General features: G+C 42.0%; 1 protein-coding gene across 2 annotated transcripts; it reads right to left on the bottom strand.

Moving 5' to 3' along the window:
* Positions 1 to 1,633: 1,633 nt before the first annotated feature.
* Positions 1,634 to 26,710, bottom strand: ZMPSTE24 (zinc metallopeptidase STE24). 2 transcript variants are annotated; one of them, XM_049820616.1, is made up of 10 exons: positions 26,556 to 26,710; positions 24,607 to 24,753; positions 18,617 to 18,703; positions 17,842 to 17,958; positions 13,860 to 14,012; positions 9,750 to 9,891; positions 7,189 to 7,346; positions 5,669 to 5,773; positions 3,765 to 3,908; positions 1,634 to 3,444 (listed from the first exon to the last, which is right to left on the bottom strand). In XM_049820616.1, exons 1-10 carry the CDS (start codon positions 26,670 to 26,672, stop codon positions 3,220 to 3,222), a joined length of 1,395 nt encoding a protein of 464 aa, XP_049676573.1. In that variant the 5' UTR covers positions 26,673 to 26,710; the 3' UTR covers positions 1,634 to 3,219. The 2 variants fall into 2 exon arrangements, with proteins under 2 accessions (XP_049676573.1, XP_049676575.1); XM_049820618.1 differs by lacking the exon at positions 24,607 to 24,753.
* Positions 26,711 to 27,779: the final 1,069 nt, after the last annotated feature.

Below are 27,779 nucleotides of genomic sequence, written 5' to 3' on the forward strand. Positions count from 1 at the left end.
GTCACTTCCGGGCCGCGGCGCGCGCGCACTGGGGCACTCGAGCCACCCACAGCCGCGCGTGCGCGGCCCTTCCCGCGAAGGGTCCGGTAACACCTGCTTCTCCTGGGATGGCGGCGGGACTGGCGAAGATGGAGGCCACAAGAGCCATGTCTCTCTGACTGCCGGCGCTGCCTGCGTGCTGTAGCTCTCGCAGTTCCACAGACATCATGGTTGCCTTCAGTTCACAAATTACTATTTTTATGTCAGGCATGTTCAGGGGAGCCTCTGGTTACTTGCCTGGCCTCACTGAGCTCATTATGAGGTACGTGTCATGCAAGCCTCCCAAGTGCCAACGTTAGATCACGTTAGCAATCTGAAACTGCACATCCGTCCACTTCCAAACCATCAGACAAATTTACCTACGCACACATCTCTTCCACAGTTTCCCTGCCTACACACTAAGGCAGATAGAAAGTGGCATGACCTGTTGCCAACCAAAATAAGTGGGAAGCCCTGTGGCCACAGCAGTCCTGTGTGGACATAAGTATGTCCACAGCACAACTCACGGAGTCTCCTGAAATGTGACAAGACTCTGCTGAAAGGGAGACGTTTGTGCCTATTTCCATGAAGCATTCCAAGCTTAGTCCTCCTCCCATCTCCTTCCAAGGTCTGGACTGGACTTTTCCTCACCACGTCCTCTCTCAAGCTTCTATTACCACCACCAGAAAAAGCTGGTGAGGCAGGGAAGGGGAAGCTGAAGCTATCAGCCTTTGGGCAGGACACTGCTGATCAGTGCCCACCAGCCCCATGGATGCCTGCGTGGAGCATACTGCTAGAGGTGTTCTGCTCCGGGTTCCCTTGCCTTGAATATTTGAACATTATTAGCTAAAGCTAACAGAAAACAAAAGCCCACTCTTGCTAATTTTCTTGCCTCTCTCCTCAAAACTGGTCATTAATCAGAACGGAGGTGTGGCTGATCCTAGTAGACATACCTTGTCAGCAAGCTGTTTTGTACTGGCTGGTCAGGTGGCTGTGTAGACACTGTAGGAGGATTTAGATACCTGGGAAGGCAGCAGTTGCACAGAAAGATTTAGGTGTGATTTCAACCATTCTCAGGAACACAGGAAGCAACTAGAGGCTGTAGAAGGTCTGCAACGTGTGGCTGATGCATTCCAGATGTCTGCACAGCAGTGTGTGGACAGGCAGAAAGAAGGTCAAAAGCACACACTGACAAACAACGCCAGTGCTGAGAAGCAACTGGAGCAGACTGGAAGGAACTCTGAACCCTTGTTCAGAGGAATTAGATGATGAAATCCAGCTGGGAGAACTGCAGAGATCAACTCCAAACAGTGACAGGGAAGAAAAGGAAACAACAGGCAATTGCCACAACAACACACTCTTCACCTGTAAGCCTATGTATTTCAAATATTTCATGCTTCCATAGGAGCTGGCATTTCCTTCATTATCCCACTTTACTCTCCTTTTGTTTGTTTCTGAAATAGCCACAAAATTAATTTTTGAGTACAAGTTTTACCTAATGGGCGAGACAAATGGTTTTCTCAGAGCACATTTAACATGTTTTCCATAGGTTTACACCAACCACCATCTCAAACTCAAAACCTGACACATTTATTTACTCTTCTGAATTGACAGATTCAAGTTAATCCTTTTATTTTTAAGGGCCATTTATTAAATGCAGTTAACATGACAAATATAGGCTCCCCATATTTGTGAAACTGTCTCCTAAGTCCATATCTATAGTTTAGCTTCATATTCACTAGAGTATAAACACAATTAGAATAAGGCATACAAAGGGCTTCCAGCAACAACTTGTTTCTTGTTGCACCTGAGACATCATCATGCTCATCATCTTATAAGGCATTTTTCCCTATGATCAGAAAAGCAAATTTAAGCTAACAGTAAAGGCTATAAGAATACTCTGACATCTGAAACAATGAGAATTTGCTTCCACTCCTCCTCTCTTTGTACAGAGCTGAGCAGAACTTTTTAATTTACCTCAGCTATAAAATCTGATTTCATTTATATAAAGTATGTGCATTCAGTCTCATCCAAAACATTTGTATGGCACATACAAACTTACATTTAACTTTTATCTTTATTTAAACAAAAGTAAATTTAATTCTACCTTTCATCAGAAAAATCTCATATAATCAACGCAGAAGCCATTTCCGCAATTCACTTTGTCCTTCACTAACCTATATGAACAAACTGTGTCTTGGGCTGTTTATATCAAAATAACGACACGGAATATTTTCTAAGTATTCCAGCTGGATTCATATTAATGGAAAACCCTCCACGGAGCAGAGGACAAACACCCTCAGAATGAAAGTTTGGCTTTGATACACTGCCTGAGCAACTGGACACTTCCATATACACAAAAAATGTAGGCAAAGGACAACAGAAATGGAGGAACTGAGGTGTAGAAAAGCTGTTAACCATTCTGCTCGCAGACCAAAGGGAGAAGAACAGAGAATTAGCAACTTTCTCTAACATATGGGTCCTGTTCTGATTCTCCATAACATACTTCCACATCCCCAGCAGCACAGTGGAAAAGGAGCCTAAACCCACTATAATGCTACTAAATACCCACTAGTGCTCATTTTCAAGGAAGCCATGGTACATTTCCTCAGCTGTAATTCATTCTTCTTCCCACACTTCAGAAAAAGGAGGTTTTATTAAGTGGCATTTTCAATTATGACAGACATGAATCTGGGAGAAAGGCCTGTACTTGCATTCAGCTTTTTAAAACACAAAATAGTGACTGGTGAGTACAAGTGTTATACAGGAAATCAAGTCACTCAAACCCTCTTCATTGTGAAGAGGGTTGAGACCGGGAAGGTTCACAGAATGCTGAGAATGGGAAAAGGATCAAAAGCAATGTTCAAGGCATTCACGAACTGAACAAAGAGGTGCTTTGAAGTCTATATTTTTGTTTTCCTCTCTTTACAAGTCTATACTATGATATGGAGATAAAAGCCAGTGTGTGTGTGTGTGTGGGGAAGGTCTTCACCACTACTTTTTCTAAATTAAGTTCCACAGTTTTGTTTTTGTTAAAAAAAGTCATTTATAATTTAATACCTGTTTCAGGATTCTGAGATCCGTGGTGCTGTTAACGTTGCACTTAATTGGCATTATCCATTTTTAAAAAGAAATTAAAAAGCAGCTCTGAACTTTGCTTCTGAGATGGAAGCACTGTCTCTGAACCAACAATGATTCCTGTCACTCTTGCTTTGCATCTTTCAAGGCCTGAAGTCTTTCTAAAAGGGGCGGATGAGAGTAATGCCACATTGAAAAGATCCAGTCAGAAACAGGGAATCCTAAATTATCTTTGTTTAACTTGATCAAAGCAGAATATAGGTCTTTAGCCTTCCCAAGCTCCTTGGCAAATGAGTCTGCTTGAAACTCAAATCGTCGGCTTAATACAGTCAAGCAAAATGAGAGAACCTGTGGAAAGAAATATATTAAAAATTATTTTTAAAATTCAGCCATCTACAAGTTCCTTACAGTATCAGTAAATACCACTGTACCTGCCTTCCCACATCCCACACATCACTGTGGCTGTAGAATGATCTCACTAAGGTTTATCCAGGCCACACCTGAAACTGGGATTCTTACCCAACATGGAGCACTAAGCCTACTTATTAAAACAAGATACCAGATGGAGCCCCTAAAAACTTCAAATTCCAACCCCCCCCCCAAGTCAAAATAAAATCATTATTTAAATAGGACAATATTTCAGCACCTGTGTCTTGAAAACAATTTACCTCATTGTAAGGTGAAAAAATGAACTGGAAAATAATCATCAAGCCTATCAGGGTAGGCTGGGTGTCATAGAAACCAAATGCAGCAAAGAGTTCTTTTCGACCAATTAACACAGCAAACAGGAAGAAGCAGAGGAAGGAATTCATCTAGAGAAAGGAAACAACATTCATGATTAAGATGAATTTTTCATCTAAGTCTAAATCATGACCTATTCATATTAGATTTGGATAGAAACACCACTGAAAAAAAGCCTAAATAGATTACCTTAGAACTAATATACAAAAAGGAACAAACAGCTGGCCTTTACCTGCTTTCTGTAAATGTATTCAGTAAAGAAACACTATTTTCTGTCAGTGAGCTAAAAAAAAAAAAAAAAGTCTAAGTAGCAAAGGAAGATGAAAAGGCAAGAAGACAAGGTAAGTGAGGACGGAGTACAGGGTAGAATCCAACTCCTTGGAATTAAGCATAGGTTCCAAAAAGTTTAAAATCAAACAAAATGTGTCTGTGCTGTGTCATACTTCTATTCCTAGAAACAATCTACACTTCCATCTAAGCCATGTGTCCCTGTGTACAAGCACTGTGCTTGCCTGGCTTTTCAGAGGCAAGAGGCAGGACCATGCCTTACCAAGTTTTCTAGAGAAGATGATTAGTATCTTTTCAATCCATTCAACTGGCTGTTTGGTCTTTTTAGAGCAATGTGGAAGGTGCCAGAATATTGTTTGTTATTGCAACATGAGACAGAAAAAAGGAGGGACGGCTATGACAGCAAACAATCAACAGAAAAAGTAGAAGACATTGCAGAAGAATCTGTGAAAATTTCTGGAAGTGAAGATAAAATCTACCTATTACAGCAAAATCATAGTATCTAGAAAGTGGATCCAAAGACAAAAGTTACATGAGTTAGAGTGGCAAAAGCATCACAATAGTTGCTATTTAGTAGGGATCAACACTGATGTCAGAAGTTGGAAGGTAATTCCGTTAAAGCAGAAAGCAAGGAGGACCTCACTGAAGTGTTCAGTTGCATGGATAAGAAAAAGCCGGTGTGGAAACAGAATGAGAGAGATTTTCTTAAACAGGAGCTTGATAGTGATGTTTACAGCCTAAAAAGCTTGTGAATAGCCTTAGAAAAAGAAGAGAACAACACTCCTGGAATGGTGCACACATCTCAAGAAAGACATGATCAGAGTTATAGAAGGTGCATAGAAGGGGAGCTAAGAAAAACAAAAAAACAAAAGGCTGGGAACTTGGGAGAAAAGAAGGGTGAATGATACCTGGAACAACATAGATCTACACCAAAGCATCCAGTAGACTGCTGATAGTAATTTAACAGAAGACACATAGCTGTGCCTTCCAAATAAAAGAATTTGAAGTAGGAGGTTTGGGAGAGAATTCCCTTGTATTGTGCAATGCCCAAAAGCATATGCATGAGTAAACAGACCATCAGGCTCCTCTTCTTCAAAGGTGAGGTTGGGCCATCTCTAGAGATTGCTTCAGTGTTCACCCCCATTTGAACATGCACCAAGAATGGCACAATAAAGTTATTTACTAATAATCAATGCACACAGTATGAGAATACAACATAAATAAGAATGCCCTCCTGTGTCAGATTTCATAATCCTCAATAGCATTTCTTCTCAGCTCTCCAAGGAACAAGACTGATATAAAGCTGCGCGTCTGAGAGTTTCTTCGAGATAATGACAAATACCTAAACAAATGCAGGCTGGGAGACAGGATACATTCCCCCCCCCCCCCCCCCCCCCCCAAAAAAAAAAAACCCCACCCAACTTTCCGTCACAGAACATAAGTATGTTGTGTGAATATACACTTACAAATCTGGAAGCAGGTATTTGGAAACAGCAATAATTACAGAACGCTCTAGGAAAACCACCAGTTTATCATAACTTACCTGGCTGATGATAATATTTTTGACAGTGTGACCTAGTTTCCAGTGACCCAACTCATGACCAAGTACAGCCAGAACTTCTTCATTTTTACATCCTTGTTTCTTATTCTGACGGAGTAACAAAGCAGAAGTAGTATCAGGTATGGCTGAACGCAACTGAGTAAACTTCTTATTTATTAGTTTGTTTTTTCCTAAGTCATTTAAGCGTCCCTAGATCAGGCCATTCCCTTTTACCAGCAGATACACAGATATAATTCCTTATAAACTTTTAAGTTCAACAAGATTTCTACCATGAGGTGGTGTTCTCTTATTTCTACATATGCAGACATGCCTATGCAAACCTGGAAGAATGCTAGAGAGATGTGCCTTTCAAACTCTCTCCTACCATCCCTTGATCCCATCCTGTTTCTTTACTCAAGAAAAGGCATTACAGTGGAAGCAGACATTCAGAGCGACAGACTTTCAACAGAGAATTGAGAGCAAAGTCCTCTCCCTTCTTCCTTCAACACTCAACATGTAGCCCTCCTCCCAAGGCACTACCGTTCCTTTAAAAACAGATGACAACATCCCAGTCCTCTGCAACAAAAGCTATCATTAGGAAAGATGAACATCTGTGCCTTTGAAGGTACATTAGCAAGGCAGAAGCAAGCATGTGGGCTTGCATACTGAGAACATAGCCAAAGAAACCTTTTGAAATGGAACAAATGATTCACATTATGACTAGATCAGTTTGAGCTCAAAATCCCCTCCTCTCATCACCCACTTCTGCAGTATACTATACCAAACCATGGATGAAGAGAATTCCACCACCAACATGGTTACAAGAAACAGAAGCTGGACTGAACATTAACCTATACATTGGCCTAACCCTAGGCTGCACGAGGTAATTCTTTCTTCTCAGAATTACTCCTTCAGGCTCTTCATTAAGTATTCCATCAGTTTTAATCATTCCTACACTCTCTCAAAGCCACAAAAAGCTGTTACAGCAGACTCCTTATGTGCAGCTGCACATCAATGGAAAGGACAATGAAAAGCCATCATCCTGTTCTGGACTAGGGCAGGGGAGGATGCACATGTGGAATCTGTACATGTATGCACATATGTGTGCCTCTTGAATCAAAATTCTTGCGTGTAGTAAATGACACAAAAATGACACACTGATAGTCAAAAGCATTTCATTCTAAGGAAAGCTTCGGTGTGGCAGTCCCAAGAGAAGGAACAGGAGCTAAAACCCTGAACAGGTCCCTTATTCAAACAATTACAAGGAAGGCCTATTTTTTACACGCAGGGAACAAATGTTTTGCTGAAGCCCCTGAGGATTTCTATGGTCTCTTTGGTGCTATCTCCAGCACTCACACAGCCCCAGAAATTCCAATAACCAGCTCAACTTTCATGTTGAAATCATCAGGTTTTGGGTTTTAGCATCTTGCTCAGGACCTTTAAAATACATTCAGAAAACACAAGGGAATATCTCACCGCAAAGTTAATGTAAATAGCACGATGAAAACCAAAGATTAACTCACTTTGGTTTTAGACTTTGTGTCTTCATTCTCACCATCTTCTCCTGCTGGCTCTTTGTTCAATGCAGAATAATCTTCCAGGAGGGTGTCAAAGAGTACTATCCGCTTATTCTTGAAGAATCCATAGAAATAAGCATTGCTATGAGAAGAACGCTTAGAACCTAATGGGGAAAATTTACATTGAAGGCCATGATCTGAATAATCCCATGCACTAAAGACTATGCAATATTACATAGAACAGATTCTTCTAAAGGAATTCTCAAAGTCCCCAGATGAACAGTAGACAAACTCAAGCAAATGAGTTTGCAGGTTGAAGCATATTTTAAAATGATCTAAGTAATGATGATCTCATTTACTGACTCCAATAGAGAAATAATTCTTTTCATCTGTAACATGTAATCACTAAAAACGAGAGCAGTCTTGTGAAGATTTAATATCCAGAAGAAAAGCACTTTCTATTGCAATTTCAAGTTCCGAGTGGAAAGAGCATTCTACATAGAACGCGTGCTGCCCTCCTGGCAAAGGGCCTGTGACGAATACGTCTAGAATTCTTTCAATGTGCCAGCAAAGATGATTCAAAAAAGGTAAGGATGAAGATGTTAGATAAGGAGAAGATAAAGGGATGAACTACAGACATCACGCAGTCCCTCAATACTATTTTTGTTTGAAATAGGCAATTTTTTACAGCTACTTTTATCTAGATGAGGTGAATCATGGACTGCTTCTGCTATCAATATACTTGGGGCCAACAAACTCATCTCTTTCCATAGAACATGGACTGTTTCAGTTGATTAAAAAGCTGTCTAGATCAATGCAGCTATTAAAACTTTGCCTATTTTTGCCTGTGGATAGGAGCTGTTGCAACATCAGGACTGAAAGAGGTCTCTAAGAGAAGTGGATTGCTCTGTTTTTTGCAGCAAAAGATACTTCAAGTCGAGGGCGTTTGCCTTCAGCTCTTACTATAAGAGTTGCACTATGTATGAGCTGCATAAACTCCTTAGGGCACAAAATATCCATTGTTCCATTGCAAGCCAACCCATGGTCTGGTCATGGTAACCTTCAGCACCAAACCAAGACAGATAACAGAGGAAGAGGCTGGTCAGAGTATGAAGCCTCAGCATCCAGTCCATTCTCAGTGAAGTAATCTGGACAGCCACAGGATAGCAATGTTCCCTTTCATCTGTGTATCATAAAGAACTTCATCCTCCACTAAGTGTTAGTAGAGAATGAACCTTTGTAATCTGCCTGTTACAGAATGAACCCTGAAATTAAAGGACTTGGTTGCACATGTTACTAAGAAGTCAGTTCTGGAGTGGGAACATCCAAGACAGAATGCAGAAAAACACCGGAAAAAAGATGTTCACACATCTCAGAAGGGAATGGTGCTGGCTCAATGCTCTTAAGGACATGAGGAAAGAAAATGGGGGTTTGGCAGCCTTCCTCCACTGCAGATCACTGCCACTAAATGCAGACATGCTGAAGAAGCCAATGCAGTAGTACACTACACAGGTACCAGAGTACCAACAATTGGCTCATAGGACTTTCACCATAGTTAAAAGCCAGCTGTGCATATGGGAAAAACTTAGTATTTGGCAAGCCTCTACACTGACTCAAGCTTGAAAAGCTTCAGCTTCGCTAGGAGAGGCATTTCTTGGGCCCCAAGTATATCAACAGCAGTAGTTCCCAGCTGCACTGAGGCAGAGCACTGGATGGATTTGGCCAGCCCAAAGTTTTGAAAGCCACAGCTCCCTGGCTAGAGAAAGCCTTCATCACCCTCTCTTACAGCAAAATTGTACCATTTCAGTTCTTTATGCCATCTCATTCTGCTTTCACCAAGGCAATAGAAACACCTCTGATCCTCACAGGTGGGGCACAAAACCAAAACAAAATTTGGGAAAGTCACTGAAATCAAGTTCAGAAAGGAACAAAATGAGGAACAGTGGAAATGGCAAATAGCAAAGTGCTCCATGAACATGGAAGTGGAGAGGAAGTGACATGGCAGCTGGCATGCTCCATGTTACAATCCATGACCTGAGAAAAGAGGATGAGACATTCATTACTATAAAGTGAAAAAATTAGTCTCATGTAGAAGGCGTGAGTACATCCAGCCATACCGTAAGAAACCATCCACGTTAACACTCTAAGAAGGAACAGGTGTTTTTAACTTTCATAACTTTTTTGTTTCACCAAGAATTTGAGACAATTAATGCTAAACTGAGATAAGAAATGATAAAAAACCCTTTTCCCTCTGGTTTAAAGTTCTAAAATTGGAATCTTGACTGCTGCTTCCATATCTGACTGTGCTATGTATTTCCATTCCACAGAGCCAAGGCAACGATTCCAACAAGATGCTGAGTTAAGGCTGTAGATTCAGCTTCACTTTTCTAACCTCAAGGCAAAAAAAGGAAAATGGTACAGAAATTGACGAGTATTACAATAGCTGAGGAATATAAGCAACTGCCCTACTACAGCATCTGCAACTGCCCTACTACAGCATCTGCAATTAAAGCTAAAAATAAACAAATTCAAAATTACAAAGTCTTTTTATTAAAAAAAAATCTCACCTTCAACAACATACACCTTAGTCAATGGGAAGTCAATGCTCTTTGCCATTGTTTCAATTTGTTGCTTGAGCTCTCCCTCAGGAAGTGGAATGAATTTATCAAACAAAGGTGCAATATAATCTGCATAGATTGTAACAAGCACCTGCAAACACATACAGATATTAGAAACAAGGCATACAAATGTGTGTTTAGTACTAAAGGTGGAGCATGAGTAAGTACAAAAAGAGGGCACAATTTCAGAAAAAACACTTGATAAAGCAGAGTCCCGTATGTTCTGTAGCAAGGCTCTCTATGGGTCATCCCCTCTACGAAGACAACTACTGACAGTCAGCAGTTCAACAGCAAGATGGGGGTGGGGGCAGGTTAATCTACAATCTACAGTCCTCAACAGAATTAGTGTAAATAGTGCTTTTGCTCTGACAGTTCATCAAGCCCCAGAAGGCAAAACTACTATGACAGCTGGGAGCAGTAGTCTTATCAGTGACAGGCTGTCACTTTCACTCACTTCACCGATACTGGAAAGCTCTCAAGTGATTCATAATGAGCAGCAGAGATGACTGAACCAGGACACAGTCCAGCTTCTTCAAATTCTTGCTAACTTGCAAAGCCACAGTCTAAAACAGGGAAAAAAATTCACATCCCCTATTTTCTTTCCCTTCTCCCAGTCGTATACAGGGCTAAGGAACTGCCTGATGCCTCTGGTCCACAATGATTAACAGCCATGTCCCAAAAAATCACTACAATGCACCTGCATCTCTTCAAACTGGCAGCAGAGGCAGCCCAGATGAGAAAGCCAGGGCTGGAATAACACTGTGATGGGAAGGAAAGCTGAACTCCCTTCCCTCACACTCTGGACCTTCACAAAGTGATTTTGATCTATTTATTTTAAAGAAAAGGACTGGAGAAAAGTTTAAATTCTGGTTAGCGAAAAAGGAACAGGACATGAGAGGCAAATGGACATCAACATTAACTTTGAAGTTATCTTGACAGTTTTTCTTCCACTGAAAACAAGTACCTTGACTTCTGAAAGTATCTGCACTGTTGAAAAAGTCCAATGTAATCTATAACTAGGGAAACTGACTTTTCCAAAGTCATAGCAAGACAGGGCATCAATATGAAACACCACTAGAAAATAAAAGTTATTTTCATTACTGTAACTGTTAAGACAAGGGTTTAAACCCCTGCAGGTATTTTGCAGCAAGTGTAGGATTGTATTTTATAGAGCAGAAATAAGCTGTCTGTTTCAGTCCAGACAAGTGTCTTCAGACCATGTAGTATGCATGCACTACTTTTAAGTTCTTATCTCTGATCTTTGTGCAATCCCTTTGTATCAGCAGGCATAACAAACTGGTAGAAGGATGCAACTCTAGGTATAATTACAGAGTTATGGAATGTGATTACAAATGGAATTTTTCCCTAAAACAAATGCTAAAGGGTAAATCTAACACCTCTTAAGGTTATTTTGCATGTCAAAGACATGTTCAAATCTACACATTAAGGCCTCAAACCATGATCAACACCCTGTTACGCTGCAGCAACACTGCAAGACACCAGAAAAGCACCAATTGTCTGGGCATGTACTTTAATCCTCATGAAAAAAATAAGGGGGAGGGGGGAAGTGAGTCTATCCGTCTTGCTACATAATCTTTCAGTACAGCAGTCTGTAGCTCTGACAAGACATGTTTTATTTTCTAGCTTTTGCTGTGTAAAAGATAGGCCAACCCCTGTTTTATCAGTTTCTGAAGTATATGTAAAATGTCAAGAAAAAAAATCTACATGGACAGCTCAATTGGAAGGGGCATGCAAAGCAAAAATAAAATACTAGTTTGTGATAGGAAAGTGACAGAGAAAGAAATGTGGTATCAGTTGAGTATGTTCTTGTTCTCACCTTGAAATTTAATGTTAGGTACTACTCACCTACATCTCTTCCTTCTACTAAACTTGCTTGATAAAGACTATAAAATGGACATTCAGAAAGTTTCTCATATGAGATCATACAACATTTTTTACAATATATATATTTTAAAGATAAGATGGCAAGAATAAAAGCAGTCAATGACTTGTATAAAGGAAGTTAAGGAAAAATTTTTCACTTTCGGTGTATAAACGAGTGCAGGCCATTTCAGAAAATCCTGTATCTTTCAATCCTGAAAGTACCAATTCTTTTAAAATTTCAGCTTAATCCTTCCATGAAAAAGCAAGTTTTTAAGGCCTTTAAGACTAAAGACTTAAAATATGAACTGGGTATCACAGGAGGAACTAGTATCTCCTCAATTTTACCAATAATACGGGTACACTAGAATAATCTGTAAGTAAGGACTGTTTCACTCACGTTGACAGAACAGTAGCTCAAATGCTGAATTATGATTTAAGAGAGCAGTGCTGAACAAAGCTTGAAAGAAAAAGAACAATTCTTTAAGAATATCAGACTCCTGATCAGAGTCTGCACGAAGCTTTCTCTAACAGTCATTTCAATACACATGAACTCACATTTTTGAGACCTAACACTATGATTTTTCAGAATACAGAGACAAAAAAAGGGAAGATGTCAGACCATAAGGACACCAGAAGTACAAAAAGCAGGAGCCAGCACAACAGAACAACAGGAAACACTGTATAATTAAGCCAACAAACAAAAAAGAGCTTGAAAGAACTCAAAGTAGCAATTGTAAGCTACACTTACCACCTAAATGGGTCACTTCTGCTACTATACTACTGTCATGGAGTTCCTCAGAAACACCTAGCTGGTAACTGCACTATGCCAGAATTAGTGGCCATACAGAAATCCACTAATCCACACAGTTTTTACTTCACATATATGTTAATCATCAATGAAGCAAAAGTACAAATAAGCAACAAATACAACCCAGATAATGAGATCTGTATCCCTTAAAAACAGGATTATGAAAATACTTTGCAGTCAAGATTTAAACTGAGCCACAACTCCTTCCATGTTGCCATGTCTTGAGAAAGTCAATGCAGCTGTTGGATATCCAAGTGCGAAATCAGATTTTCCTGCATTAATTGCAATGGCCTCCCATGTAGCATCATGATCGCATTTTTGTACAAATGCAGCCTGTGCTTTAGAAAGGAAGCTAACAAATTGCAAGTCCAAAAAAGCTATAAAAGTGATCTGAATCTAGAAGCAGTGGTGAGAAGGAAATGAAAAAACTAAAAAGCAACACTTAAGTCATGAAAGAGAAGCTTAAGAAAGAAAACAATCAGCATTTCCTACCCAGGTATTCCTAAAAATTTTCTTGATGATGCACTGCAGTTCAACCACAAAGTCTGAACTTAACACAAGAATTAGGGATAGATTGACCCAAATTTATTGTTAGGCCAACATGGCAGGCTTTATTACATTACTGTAATGTAGTAATTCTTTCACTTGTTAAGGTGCTCTTTTAATCTAAAAATGAATGAATATACACAATGGTACTTCTGTAATTTCTTCCTTGGGTGAGCAATGGTTAGTATGTTGAGCAAAAAGACAGTAAAGCACAATGTCAAAATAGAAAAAATAAAAATACAGACCTTGAAGCTTATATTAACAATAGAAAACATCAAATCCTTATGATGTATACAAAAAGATCCTTTTAATATAAGCCCTAAAAATGTCATTTACCAATTCAGTGTATAAAAGCAGCTATATAAGCAGAAGCAGAAATGGAAAATTGCTACTAATCTCAATACAAAGCAATGCAACTGAGAATTGCTGTTTGATAACCTGCAAGAAAAGCCCAATGGAAACATTACTGACCAAAGCACATTCTGCCTTGTCTTAGCAATCTGCTGGCAGTTGTCCTCGTGCTGTATTTTCAGTATCTATTCTAAAGTTTTTGAATGTTTACTTTTCAGTTGATGAAGACACTCCAGTATTCAAGAGATAACATAGAAGATATCACATTGATGTGGAAATTAACATGAGCTATTACTCCTGAACAAGTACACTGAGAGCAAGACACACTGTTAAAGTTTGTAGACACTAAAATTCTCAGGAAATTTAGATTTTTCTCCATTTTCTTTCAGTTATGTTTTTAAACCTCAGCACACTAAGCCATAAAAGTAAGCTAGCATTTGGAAGAAACCCAGACATATTCTCATACTCACCAAGGAAACAACTAATGTGAAGAGCCAGGCATAGATGAAGAAGTAGTCTCCCCCTATTTTAATAATGTAAAGCAGAAGGGATGTCACTGGTAACAGAATACACTGAGTCACGATAAACTTCTTGATAGCATCCTTAAAAAAAAATCCCAGCGTCTGTAAAGAAAGGATATCAGTGGTATTTTCAATGTAAATATTGATGTACCACAGTGGTTAATGAACTGATCCCTTCAGTGGATGCAGAGAAACAAAATAAGAAAACCTGCAAAACAGCAATACCAATGTGATAAGGAGGAAATCAGAGTCAGTTAAGAAAAGGTGAAAGAACGTTTTTACCTCCTCTCCCAGTAGCTGTGGCTCTTTACATCCACACAGACGCCAAGCCCAGGCAGATACATCCTTCCTTAGTAAGATATGACCCAAACCCTTATTTTGTGTTGCACATATATACTTTATTAAAGGAGGAAAGAAAAATTTAAGCTTATCTGTTCCTTAATTCGTTTACCAATCTCTATCCTAGACATTATGGGATTTTTAGAGAATAGGAAACTCTTAAAGAAACATAGCTACTGTAAAATATTTTGTCTTTGAAAAGTTGCCTCCATGCACCTTAACTTTCAGTTACCACTAAGCTGATTGTCTTAACTGAAAATATATAGAAGTCCTATTAAAGATTTCTGGATATATATTGGGCATTTTACTCCAAGCTTCCACTGACATGCAGTTACTACCCATGTAGCTGCCTCAGGTTTTAAAATTAGCATAACTTTAATAGAAACAATAGAAATTTCAAAGACCTCTACCTGAATGAATCTGACCTAGCGACACTACAACATGATTACACACCCAACTAGCTCTTTCAGGAATTGTTACTTCAGTACTTACAGCTACCTGCAAGGCACAGAAGTAAGGGGGTTATTATATAAAGATCCTTCCCAACAAGGCTGTATTAAAAAAGCCCACACTACATTAAAGATATGGAACTCGTCTGGAAAGAAAAAAAATACTGGTGAAACAGAATTTAATAAAAACTAAGGATTTGGGGCAAGAATTTGGATAGATGCCTCAGACTTCCATGACTATTGGAAACACAAATCAGACACAAACCCACAATTTTAGACTATCATTTACGTAGATATATTGACTCTGGTCACACAGTGAGCACTCTGGTGATACATTCTTGCTAAGTGACCATTAGTATCAGCAGTAACAAAATTGTGTAGACATGTGCCCACACAAATGGACCACTCCAGAAGATAACTGTTCCTTGCCTGCCTTTAATATTCCCAAGTAGTGTGGGCTACCCTTTCCAGCAAAACAGTTCTTAACTAGAAAAGCAAGACTTGTGGCTCTCATTCACACTAAGCAGTGCTCCCTTCCTGAAAATGCTATGGAGAAGCATGAAAGAAACTCTGTGGGTGATCCTGGACAAAGGAAAAAATTGTTTCTGTTTGATCAAGACTCTTAAACTGGTACAAGCCAGGAGAGAGAAAACAAAATACACAACAGTGTGTTCCTCCTTTATTACTTCCCCAGCTCAGCCAGAAAATGGCCTATTATATAGCTTTTTTCATTTTTTAGCTTAGTAAACAGCTGAAGAAACAGTAACTTAATATAACCTAGAAGAACTCTTAACAGAAGTGTGCTGCCAGCCTGTTTCTACTTGGCTTTCTGAAACCAGTCAACTACAATCCATTTAGTTAAAGTTTTCATTTTAACTCTTTCTTTACTTCCAGCTCCACAATCTAGGAGTAGAGCTATAAAATTGCATGGTGTCTTTCATCTTTGCCCCACCTCTTTCCTGCTTTCTAAGGCAGATGTCACTTCAAGAGAAAACATCATTTTAAGCAAGTCACTCCCATAGAAGAAAGAGTCTATCTGAAGACCATATGAAACCATATGGATTCTGCAAGCTCTCAAGACAGTTTTAAAGAAGCCTGAGCTGCTAAGTGCAGTATTTGACCCTCCACTGCTTCTGCACAGAGGTAGGACCTGATCAAGTCAAGCTCTCCATCCATCAGCTTAGTCTGCCAGTTTGCTCTAATTCTAGTGCTTTACAAGTCCCAACACTAACAGTCTTTGGACTTCTGTGTCCTGGACATAAAGGGCTTGCAGATCTGGCACCAAGATGGAACTTACTCCTCACTAAGGCAGGAGAGACATTCAAGGTGCAGGCCTGATGCGACTACTCAGGATCGACACAAAAGACAACAGTGAAGATTGCTATTGATGCATATTTAAGGATTCTGAATGTCAAAATGATGTCTAGGTTAGACCAGGGCATAAGCACATTGCAAGAATTAGGACTTTGCCAGCCCTTTCAATTTTTGAGGACTACAGAACAGAAGTGATAGCCTGAGAACAAACAAAGTACATCAATTAGGTATTTCCCCAAGTAAAAGGTTGCTTGACTCATGCTCTGGAAACATGGGAACATTCCTTGCTCCCTTGATAGGAGCAGGATGTTAGCCTGCCGGTGTGCTCACTGTAAAGCTTTGCAGAAGGGAATGGGATCTCCAGGACCATGGCTCAGAATCACCTAGGATATGAATGGTCATGTACGCCACCATTCTGACAACGAGTATGTACTTGCTGGTGAGAGAAGAGTGTGATTGTTAGAAGTTAGACATATGTTTTTAGAAGCACAAGATTTTCTTATAAGACTAGAGAGCTAAATGGAGTATAAAAAGAGCTCCGAGTTGGTCACAAGCTCAAAGCTTATGACTAACTAGAACAATCTTCAGATTTGTTTCCCAAAGACTGGAGCAGGAGCCGCCATTGGCACAGTATTCAAACATCGGGGACTATAGGGGCAGAACCAAACAAGCCTTGCAGTTTCCTGGAATACACACAGATGTCAAAGCAAAACTGTGCAGTGAGAAGTTTTATAGTTCCCTGGAAAGAAAATAGTATACCACTAAATAATTGATGCAAATCAAAATAATACAGGATGTGTCAGGATCTACACACTTCTGTTTTAAAGATGATTGAGTGAGGGTGCAAACTGGATCATTGCACTTAGAGCTTTTTTTCTTACTTATTTTCTTACTTGTTTTATAAAAAGGAATAAAAACCGTCAAATTATCAATTTACCAGGAATATAATGAATTGAGAAACAAACTGATTCCACTTCTTTAGGTCTAGCTCAGTCTTCCTGCCTCCATAGAAACTGGAAGATGAAACTGGCAAATACCAGAACATCTCTGCCCTTATTAAAATGAGCCAAACATCCAAATTTCATTCTACTGTTAAAAAAAACCCACAACAACAAACAAAACGCAAAACCCCAAACAACTGCCTAGTAGACTTGGAACAGAAAGTACCGTAGACAAAACTAGCTGGGTCCAAAAGCAGAAAACAAGTCTTATGCTCTGGCGTGAAATGGCTAGTGATGTGTCCCAGATTGAGGTGCCTCTCCCAAACAGAAAATTTGATCTCATGAGAAACTGATATTGAAACAGGTTGAACTAAGTTGGTGAGGGAAAAGCCAGGGCTGGCATTGAGTACCTGACAGAAGTACAAATGGAGAGCTGAATTCTCTAATTTAGTAAAGGCTGATACAAGAAATCAACAAGGAAAACAGAATGAGGAGGAAAGTAATTTCTCGGTTTTGTTTCACCTATTCAGTGTCCATGAGTCAGAACTGCCCCTGCCAAGCAGGGATCCAGACTTCTCAGGAAGGGCATGTGAAGGGCAAGGAACAGTCCATCCAAAAATGAACAGCTGAGGCATGAAATGTTCTTTGTTCCACTGCTAGAATACACACTTCTCTTTGCTCAGAGGCATGGGCTCACACAGAGACATTTTGGTGTGGCATGGGTACTTCTGCAACAGTCACAAACTGTCACTGCTCTTATTTTTATGCAATGCGAGTAGAAATGTTCCTAAAACTAATTATCTTTGGCACAGATATGGACATACCAGTCCATCTAACCAACCAAACCTACTGAAGACATTAGGTCAGTATAAGTGCTATCTACAATACCTGTTGATTGAAGCCATGTTTCTCTTCTATGACAAACGTGTTATATAAACTCCATGGGAGACCAGTCACTGCACTGAAGAGTGTTGCAAGCAGCAGAAATACCAATGACTGAACAATCTAAAGAAAAATATAAAAATAAATCTGGTATTTACTGACCTGTACTAACATTAATATTCTGTGTGTTAAAAATTGATTTTATGTCAGTGGTTTAACTGAAACTGGTTAGAAGATGAAGCTAGATAAATTCACAGAAATAAGACTTTTGTGACGATTATACTACTGATCACTGGAATAGCTTACTATGGTAAAGAAAGAAAAAAAAATACACTGATGAAACAGATTTAATTAAAAACTAAGGATTTGGGACAAGAATTTAGACAGATGCCTCATCCACAGCACAAAGACAACATAACCAGTAGCCTCAAATTTCTTACCTTTTTACTGTGCAGGAAGAACACATCTAGGATTAGTAAAGAGACAACACCCAAACAAAAAGCCCCCAAAACCCAACCCACCACCTCATTTGACTCAAGTAACTTTGAGACTTTTATGTTTTTATCATTTTAGGCTATTTTAATTAGTAAGCTAATTTAAAAGTCACATACTGTTATCAGTTCTCAGACTCACCTAATCATTGTGTTCACCAGAAAATATCTGTTATTTTTACTATATTGTACCCACTTTAAGTAAATGCAAGCTTAAAATATAAAAAATATTATAACAATGTAGTTCACAGACCAAACATTTTCACTTAAATTTTTTAAAGACTGCTTACCTCATATTCTGGTCCAAACCCAGCACGACCAGAGATCTGACCAGACAGATTCCAAAGAAAAGGAATTCCGCCACAGAGCAGAATCATCTTGAAAACAAAAATACATACCACAGAGGCAATATGAAACAGATCGTCATGTTATTCTACTAAAATTTCAGCATGATAAAGACCTTTTAAGGGTGAATGAGAAAAGTCTTATAATTAGGTTTTTTGTCCCCCTCTGATCTTAGCAGTGCATAAAGAAAGCCTAGAATATTTGGCAATGGTTCATTTTACTTTACAGAAGTACAGATCAGGTTAAGCTTTTTTTTTTTGCCTGGGAAATTATAGCATATTTCCAAGCCTATTTACTGTAGACTTTGCTGCTACATTGGCTCAGACATGAGGTATATTTTTCAGAAGACCTTAAAACTCATTTGCCCTAGGGTTGTAGAACATACCATCTCTAGGAGGGGTATGTGAAATTCAGCAACTTGACTGCACTGGGGGAAACTTGCCTGCATTCCACATTGCCTACCAATAGAAAGGCATTCAGAATAAGGTCGTAATTTCACTTTCGGTATTAGTGCTGCTTCAACCATTTTAAGAAAGCTTCATGCACTCCTTCTTGTGCCTGCCTCACCACATCTCCTCCTGCCTGTCTCCTGCCATACAGGTTGCCAAGGAACAGGGAGTGGACTACTTGGGACACACCATCATGAAAGAAAAGCTTGAGACAGAGCTACTAAGCAAGTGCTAACTGTAGTTCAGGGCAGGGTCTGGTAGTGTTTGTTAAACAGCTTGACTTCTAAATTTTTCACATTTACTTTCTTAGCAAGTGATGCATCACTATGCCTATAAAAAACAATCTTCAAGTAGGAAGCCTTCCAGTATGGACAGTACCAGGTTTTTATTTACTTATTTATTTTTAAAAGGCTTACTTTTTTATAACCTAAATATCAGGGTGCATTCTGAGTGTCAGCAGGAGATGGAAAGGACCAAAGCAAGCTTGTTTCTCCTTTGCTGGCTACCTCTAAGTTTCAGAGCTGGAAATCCCAGAAGCACCAAGCCCTGAACAAAGACAGCTATTAGCATGATGTTAATACTACTTATTAGTTAAAAAGAAACCCACATAATTAATGGCTGAAATAAATCAAAGCATACTAGTAATTCCAACACAGCATCTCCCCTCCAATTAACTTCCTAGGTTAATGAATCATATTTCTACCTACTAAAAGGTAGAAACCTCATAATTTCATCAACTTTGGCCACGACAGCCTCTTTCAAGTTCAGGCAGTCCCCAAAGCCAATAAAGGATGCAGTTTATGATTTAAGGAAGTGGCAAATCCAGACCATAGAGGCCACCTCACTGAGCTCTGCTGGAATCTGATAATCCCAGGACAGATTCTGAGAAATGCACACAGCTCAACATCACAGAATAGAGTAAGCCACCCTCGTGTAGAGAAGCAGCTGCACGTACCCTACACACCAGGGGTATCAGCCTGATTGTAGAATAGAATCATAGAATCATTTAGGTTGGAAAAGACCCTTAAGATCAAGTCCAACCACAAACCTACACTGCCAAGTCCACCACTAAACCATGTCCCCAAGCACCACATCCACACATCTTTGAAATACCTCCAGGGATGGCGATTTGACCACTTCCCTGGGCAGCCCGTTCCAGTGCTTGACAACACTTTTGGTGAAGAAATTTTTCCTAATATCCAATGTAAGCCTCCCCGGCACAACTTGAGGCCTTTTCCTCTCATCCCATTGCTTCTTACTAGGGAGAAAAGACCGATACCCACCTCACTATAACCTCCAGCCTCACCAATGCCGAGTACAGGGGAACAATCACTTCCTTGCTCCTGCTGGCCACACAACTTCCGATATAAGCCAGGATGCTATTGGCCTTCTTGGCCACCTGGGCACACTGCTGGTTCATATTCAGCTGGCTGTTGACCAACACCCCCAGGTCCTTTTCCACCTGTCAACCTTCCAGCCACTCTTCCCCAAGCCTGTAGAGCTGCATGGGGTTGTTGCGATCCAAGTGCAGGACCCGGCACTAAGCCTTGTTGAACTTCATATAATTTGCCCTGGGAATGAGGAATGTATGAACAAGCTGCCTGAAATCTAACAAGCAATAATAGCCTTACTTACAACCATACCATTGCTCCAGCCTTCAGACCAGAGGTTATTTTCCCTGTTAGGAGATAGGCAGCAGCCATGACAGCATAAGGGTATGCAGGAAAAGGTTCATACAGTACGTCTTCTTTTTATTAGGTTGATCACAGTAAGTGGAAAAAGCAGGCAGGTTTTTTTGGAAACACAAGCTCTTCTTCAAGTCTGAAGTGAAGCCAGCAGACTTCAGTACAATTGAGAACAAGTTCTCAAAACCTAGGAAGATGCATATCAAGTCTAGAGGTGTTAGCAGCAGCAGATGGAAGAAGATTAGAATGAGCTGGATACTCAGTGTCTCTGTTAAGTCCACTGTACACAGCTGGAAGTTCTCAATGTTTCACAAGCGATTATCTCAAAAAAATAAATCACCTTGGTTCTCTATCCCTACCATTTGGACTACTCTAAAGGTAATGACTACTTTATCACTCAGACTGCTCCAGCTGCTAATTCAGCTCTGAACTTTATTCCAAGCTTGTATTATCTTTTCAGTGTATAGCTGACATTACTGACCAGAAGCAGCTCTATATGCCTCCAAGACCATCTATTTTTTTAGACCAGTTAGTGCAGTTGGGAAAGTACTATTACCTAGATCTTTTTCTGCTCTTTAAAACATACCAAGAAAGGTACCATAAGGATGTGTTCCAACTCTGAATTTTCCAAGAAAATGTCTTGTCCTGGGATGACAATGATGACAATGGATGGGGGGTGGGGGGGGAGAGTAGAATTTCCATTCAAGTGTAATTTTCCCTTTGCAGGAACAAACTAATCAGAGAAACCTGAGGGTGTGCTTTCCTAGGGAGAAGGGAACATAAGAAGTGTGTTAACAAGGAACACAATTTTAAAGGACAGGAATTCTAAGCATGAGGGCAGCAGAGAGGACTAGCTGTGGAGATTTTCCAAAGCTCACAGCTGGCTATGATATACCTCCCTCATTTCATTCCAAATGGGACCCGAGTGTTAAACCACAAACACAAATTTTGTGACTTTAACATAAAATTTGCTAAGGAAACTCTACAAAACTCTTTCAAAAGTCCAGGGCAATGCTGCACAGAAGGAAGTGCCCAGCACCAGAGAAGTAATGTAAAATGGTCTACAGAACTCCATAAAGAAACCTGCTGCAGGGGAGACTGGTTATCAGGGATGCTATATGGTTGTAGATTATTTAGCTCTAGCTAAGCAAAACTTACATTAATGGAGCCATAACGAAGAAATGGGATGTAGGAGCCACTGGACTTGCGTTACCTTGCTTCCACAAAGCTCTGCAACCTCTGTAGCAAATCTGCAAATGCAGGCAAAGCTTGGACATCTAATAGCTTGCAGGCCCATTAGCAACCCTCCTGGGGACAGCTCACTCCCAGTCCCAAACTCGAGAAGTTCTGGGATACAGAATCCCAAGACCACAATCCATCAAGCCCAAGTAGGAACACTAACTTCTTGTTCAGAAGATGAAAATGACTGTCAATACTAGTAGAACATGGGCATACAGTGTCTCAGCTGACTGCTCTGAGACCTGCTTATTCAGGCCAGTGCTTGCTTAATTAGCTGGGAGCTTTAACTCACATATTCCATGTTTTTTTCCTTGGCTTTTGTTCATCAGTGATACTGCAACACAAAAAGCAGAGCACCACAATCAATGCAATAGCAGCAGCAGTTTGAGACACAAGTGCTTCCCAGCTGTTTATCACCATTACAGCTGAAACAGTGGAACAACATGCAGGCTAAGATGCTTGACTTAGTAACAGGTTTTGACTGCTGCTTAGGAAGCACCACCATAAGCCTGGGTTTTGTGGCTCAGTTGTGGAAGACAGCTGGATGCAATAATTTCTTTAACAGACCAATCAGCTGCCAAAATCATTGTGGACCTGTTATTACAGTAACAGGGACAGAACAGAAAGAAAAGATCATGAGAGAAAGCAAAGGCTGTGCTTTTCCTACACAGGCGGAATCACAGAATGGTTTGGATCAGAAGGGACCGACCTTTGAAGATCACCTGGTCCAACCCCCCTCCCGTGGGCAGAGATATCTTTCAATAGATCAGGTTGCTCAAAGCCCCATCCAGCCTGACCTTGAACACTTCCAATGATGGGGCATCCACAACTTCTCTGGGCAACCTGTTCCAGTGTCTCACCACCCACACTGTAAAAAATTTCTTTCTTATGTCCAATCTACATCTATCCTTTTCCAGTTTGAAACTGTTGCTCCTGATCCTGTCACTATAGGCCTTGGTAAACAGTCTCTCTCCATCTTTTTTTAATAAGCCTCCTTTAAGTATTGAAAGGTCACAATAAGGTCTCCTCGGAGCCTTTTCTTCTTCAGGCTGAACAACCCCAACTCTCCCAGTCTTTCTTCATAGAAGGGGTGTTCCAGCCCTCTGACCATTTCTGTGTACCCCCCTCTGGACCCATTCTGACAGGTCCATGTCTCTCTTGTACTGGACACCCCAGAGCTGGACATAGTACTCCAGGTGGGGTCTCACGGGAGCAGAGTAGACAGGGGAGAGTCACTTCCCTCCACCTGCTGGCCATGATTCTTGTGATGCAGCACAGGATACAGTTGGCTTTCTGGGCTGCAAGCGCACATTGCCAGCTCATATCCAATTTTTTGTCAACCAGTATCCCCAAGTCCTGCTCTGCAGGGCTGCTCTCAATTCATCCACCAGTCTGTACTGATACTGGGGATTGCCCAGATCCAGGTGCAGGATCTTGCGCTTGGCCTTGCTGAACTTCATGAGATTTGCACAGGCCCACTCGTCAAGCCTGTCAAAGTCACCCCAGATGGCATCCCTTCCCTCTTGCGTATCAACTGCACCACTGAGCTTGATGTCATCTGCAAACTTGCTGAGTGTGCACTCAATCCCACTATCTGTGTCACTGATGAAGATATTAAATAAAATTTGTCCCAGTACAGATCCTTGAGGGACAACACTCCTTACTACTTGGACATTGAGCCATTGGCTATAACTCTTTGGATGTGGCCATCCAGACAGTTCTTTACCCATCTACCAGTCCATCTGTGAAACCCATATCTCTCCAATTTGGCGGCTGGAATGCTGCGGGGGACCACAACAATTGTAGGCCTGTGTGAAGATAAGCACTGACTGCTGATCAGCTCTTTGTTTAGCAGGGCACTAAATTCAGTGGCAAGAGAGGCTCGTTCCAATCACGTATTTTCTTTAAAAACAACAAGGGAAGCTGTTTTGGCTAAAGCTCTTGAAATCAAAATAAAGCTTCAGAACCTTTTGACTTGTTGCACTTGCTAGGGGGTACTATCTCACCTTGTCCACTAATCCACTGTTGGGAGCCTATCTTCATTTTTCAAATGAAATACTGCCTCTAAAGTCACTCAAAAACATAGAAGCTTTTCAAATTCACACAAAAACTGTCTTGAGTTTTTAGTGTACCAAAAAGCCCAACAAGAAGAATATAACAGCTATACTGACACATGTAACAACATTTTTACAAGTTCATACAAAATGAAACAATGTACAGGTTAGGCTGCGCAAAACATCAGGAAATGCGAAAGTTAAGAGGGGTCGTAGTTCTTAAGTACTGGTTTCACATCGCAGTTATACAGTTACATGACTTTATACTATTTTACAATGACTCAGCACTGCATAGAGAAATTATGTGCTGTCTGAATAATCCCTTTTTATACAGCAAATACAGCCACAAACAAGAAACAAAGAACCCTAGGCCTTCCAAATTTCAGTTTGATGTAAGATGCCAGAATGCCAACAGTGCAGCTGCACAGGATCACTAAGAATCAAAGTATTTCACAGTTTAAGTACATGAAAAGTATCATATGAATGCTAGATCAGCTCAGGTACTTACAGTGCCCTCAACCTCTGAATACAGGCCTGACCAAAAGCTGAAAGTACTTTTGTCCAGCTGATACAGACGAGATTTTTCAAATGTTTCTGAATCCATAATCTGTCCTAATTCCTGTGGTACATGCGTTGTTGTTCTATACACCCGTCTCTGAAAATTTGAAAAAGAAAATTAAAGTCTACATCCAATATTTTTAAGGAGATAAGATGTAAAAGTAACATAACATAATCACATGGGCCACCACAGAAAGTAAAAAAAACCCCAAACAACACAAAACCCAAGAAATATTCCTAAATTCCTGTTTTCTATCAAGTTCCAAATATAAAACTGAAGCATAATTATTACATTATAACCAGAAACTGTCACCTACATATTAATTTATTTCCAATATAGTTACTATATAAAGATCACACACACTCATTTTTCCACAGGATATGACTTACTGTACCACAATAACAACTAAGCAGATTTTAAAACTAAACACTAGATCCTCCCATGAAAACCACACAACTTCACCAGAAAATGTATGTATGATGTGGCTGCATAAATGAGGTGCTATTTCATTTTTGGTAAAGAACTCACCACTTCTTTAAAATTTTTAAAGACTAAAAGTCCTTATTCCATCCACTGCCTTATCTCATTTCAGTATATTTATCCCTCCTCAAAGGAAAAGTTCTTACACTTTGTCACTTTAAGATACATTCTTCCTCTGACCGGAGTACTGGGCTGCAGTCTCACAGGCTGCTTAGCTGATCTAAAGGCTCACAAGTGGATGCAGCATTGCGTCCTGCCCTCCCAGCAGTGTTCTCCCCAGCTGTGCTGGGTCTGGCTGGGATGGAGTTAATTTTTTCATAGCAGCCTGCATGGTGGTATCCTTTGCATTTGTGGCCAAAGCAGTGTTGATAACACAGCAGTGTTCTGACCACTGCTAAACAGTGTCAAGGCTTTCTCTCTTCGCCAGTGAGCAGGCTGGGGGTGGACAAGAGGCTGGAAGGGGACACAGCCAGGACAGCTGACCTGATCCCAGCAAAGGGATATTCCATGCTATATGTTATACTCAGCAATAAAAACTGAAGTAGAGGAAGAAGAAAGGGGAGGGGGAGAGGGTTTGACTTCCGAGGTGGCTCTTACTTGGGAGACTGGCCAGGCATTGGCCTGCTTGTGGGAGGTGGTGAGCGACTGCCTTTGCAGCCCTTGTGAGGGCTTTTTGCCTCCTCCTTCCTTCACTTTAATTAAACTGTCTCTACTTCGACCCATGAGTTTTCTCATTTTTGCTCTTCCTGCTCTCTCACCTGTCCCGGGGCAGGAGGACAGAGCTGCTGGGTAGGTGCTAGGCTGCTGGTTACCCCACCACACCCGCGCTTTTCAGATCCTTCTATGAACTCGCTTAACTCGTTGATGTGACGGTGAGCGTCCCTGCCAGCCCACTAAAACAAGCGTGGTACAGTGCCTTGGCTCATCTGAGGGAGTGCAGCCGGTCCACAGAAGAACGGCCGTGCTCCAGAGCAGGAGCAAGTGTGAGCAGACGCAGACGCCAAGTGGGGCAGGACCCCGCTCCGCAGAGCTGCTGAGAGCTTCGCCATCCGGCGCTGAACCCCCATGGGGCGCACAGACGGACGCGGCGGGCCCTTTCTCCCTCTCAAGGCCGCTCTCACAGCCTGCCGGCGGCAAACCGCTTCCACCCACAGGTCGCGGGCGAGCAGGGCTGACACCGCGCCCCAGCCCCGCTGTCTCGGCCGGGACAGGGCCGAGCCCTCCCCAGACAGGCGACAGACAAAGCTGGGCTCCGCGCCGCTCGGCCCCGGCCCCGGCGCTGCACCGCCCCGCGCCCGGACCGCCGCCCGCCGCCCCCCACGTGAGGCCGGGCCGGGCCGGGCCCGGCACAGCCCAGCCCGGAGCCCGGCACAGCCCGCGGCCCGGTGGCGCCTGAACCCGCCAGAGCCCCCGCCGACCTGCCGGTGCGCCAAGAAGGCCTCCCAGAGGTAGACGGCCCAGGAGAAGAGCAGCACGGAGCAGAAGATGCGTTTCTCGGCCGGCAGCTCTGCCCACAGCTCCCCGGGCAGCGCCATGGCACGCGCTTCCTCCCGCCGCCCGCACTGCAGCGCCGCCTGGCGCCCGGGGGAGCAGCGGGAAGGGAAGGGCGGGGCGGGGCCGGGCCCTGAGGAGAGGTGGGCGGAGGGCGGGCCGGGCCCTGAGGAGAAGTGGGCCGGGGAGCAGGGAATGTGGCAGTGCGGGACGGGTAGGGGAGCGCAGCGGCGGGGCCGGGGAGAGGCGAGGCTGCAGCGGGCCGGGGCGCCATGTCAGCCGGCCCCTGCTGGCGCGGGGCTCCTCCGCCGCCCCTGGCAGCGCCGGCGCCCGGCTGCGGAGAGGGCAGGGCAGGGCAGGGTGGCCTCCCCGCAGGACCTGCGCGGGGCGGGGCGGGCTCTTCTTCCCGGGGAGCAGCGGGAGGGCGTAAGGCGACCGCCCCGGCTGACATCCCAGTCAGAAGCCCGCAGGACTGGGCCAAGGCTGCTCCTGGTGAGGCCTCGTGTGAGGGGAGACCTGGCAGAGACTCCCCGGGGTAGGCGTGCTGGACCTGCTGCTCCTGTGGTCACTTAGAAGAGGTGGAGGAGAGCTGTCCATATCTGCTGGTGGTATTAGGAGACATCGGCAGCACACAAGCGAGGAGGGTACCCACCAGCATTATCATGCTGGACGCCTTACACTGCACAGAAGCCTCTCCTGATGCTCAGGTGCAAAGATGTAGGGACTGATGCTATGGAAATCCCCTTCCCTAACTATTATTATATCAGTCAGTCTTTATAGTATAAAAGTGTACTAACTGTGTTAATATATATACAATAGTTCACCGCAGTGTGATGAGGTAGTGGAATTTTACTGGTATTGTTCATGCTGAAGTAAAACAAACTAAAGGACAGCCCAGCCCCAGAAATAAGGACTTTGCTCCTTGAAGGATTAGAGCTGTCCATGAAGGATAAAGGATATCCCTGGACAACCCCTGAAACCTTCCCAGCATCATCTGGCTTGGTATCCCAGTACCATATGGAGATAAGTAACTCTAGCAAGACTGACTCCAGGGGCATCAGGATCAATGAACAAGCAGCAACAATGTGCAGAAATACAGTTGCTTTGTAAAGTTTTATTATGATTAGTAATTGGTACCGTGGGTGTTAGTG

Source organism: Accipiter gentilis, chromosome 17 (genome assembly GCF_929443795.1).
Source record: "Accipiter gentilis chromosome 17, bAccGen1.1, whole genome shotgun sequence".
NCBI lineage: Eukaryota > Metazoa > Chordata > Aves > Accipitriformes > Accipitridae > Astur > Astur gentilis.

Bases quoted from the DNA above. Each gene is read 5' to 3' on its own strand.
- ZMPSTE24 (XM_049820616.1), bottom strand. From the start codon at position 26,672: ATGGCGCTGCCCGGGGAGCTGTGGGCAGAGCTGCCGGCCGAGAAACGC. The intron at 17,959-18,616 runs GTAAGCAGTCTT...ATTTTTCTTTAG, and splicing joins GGTTTGGACCAGAATATGAG to ATTGTTCAGTCATTGGTATT. The intron at 14,013-17,841 runs GTATTGTAGATA...CTTTCTTTACAG, and splicing joins AACATGGCTTCAATCAACAG to ACGCTGGGATTTTTTTTTAA.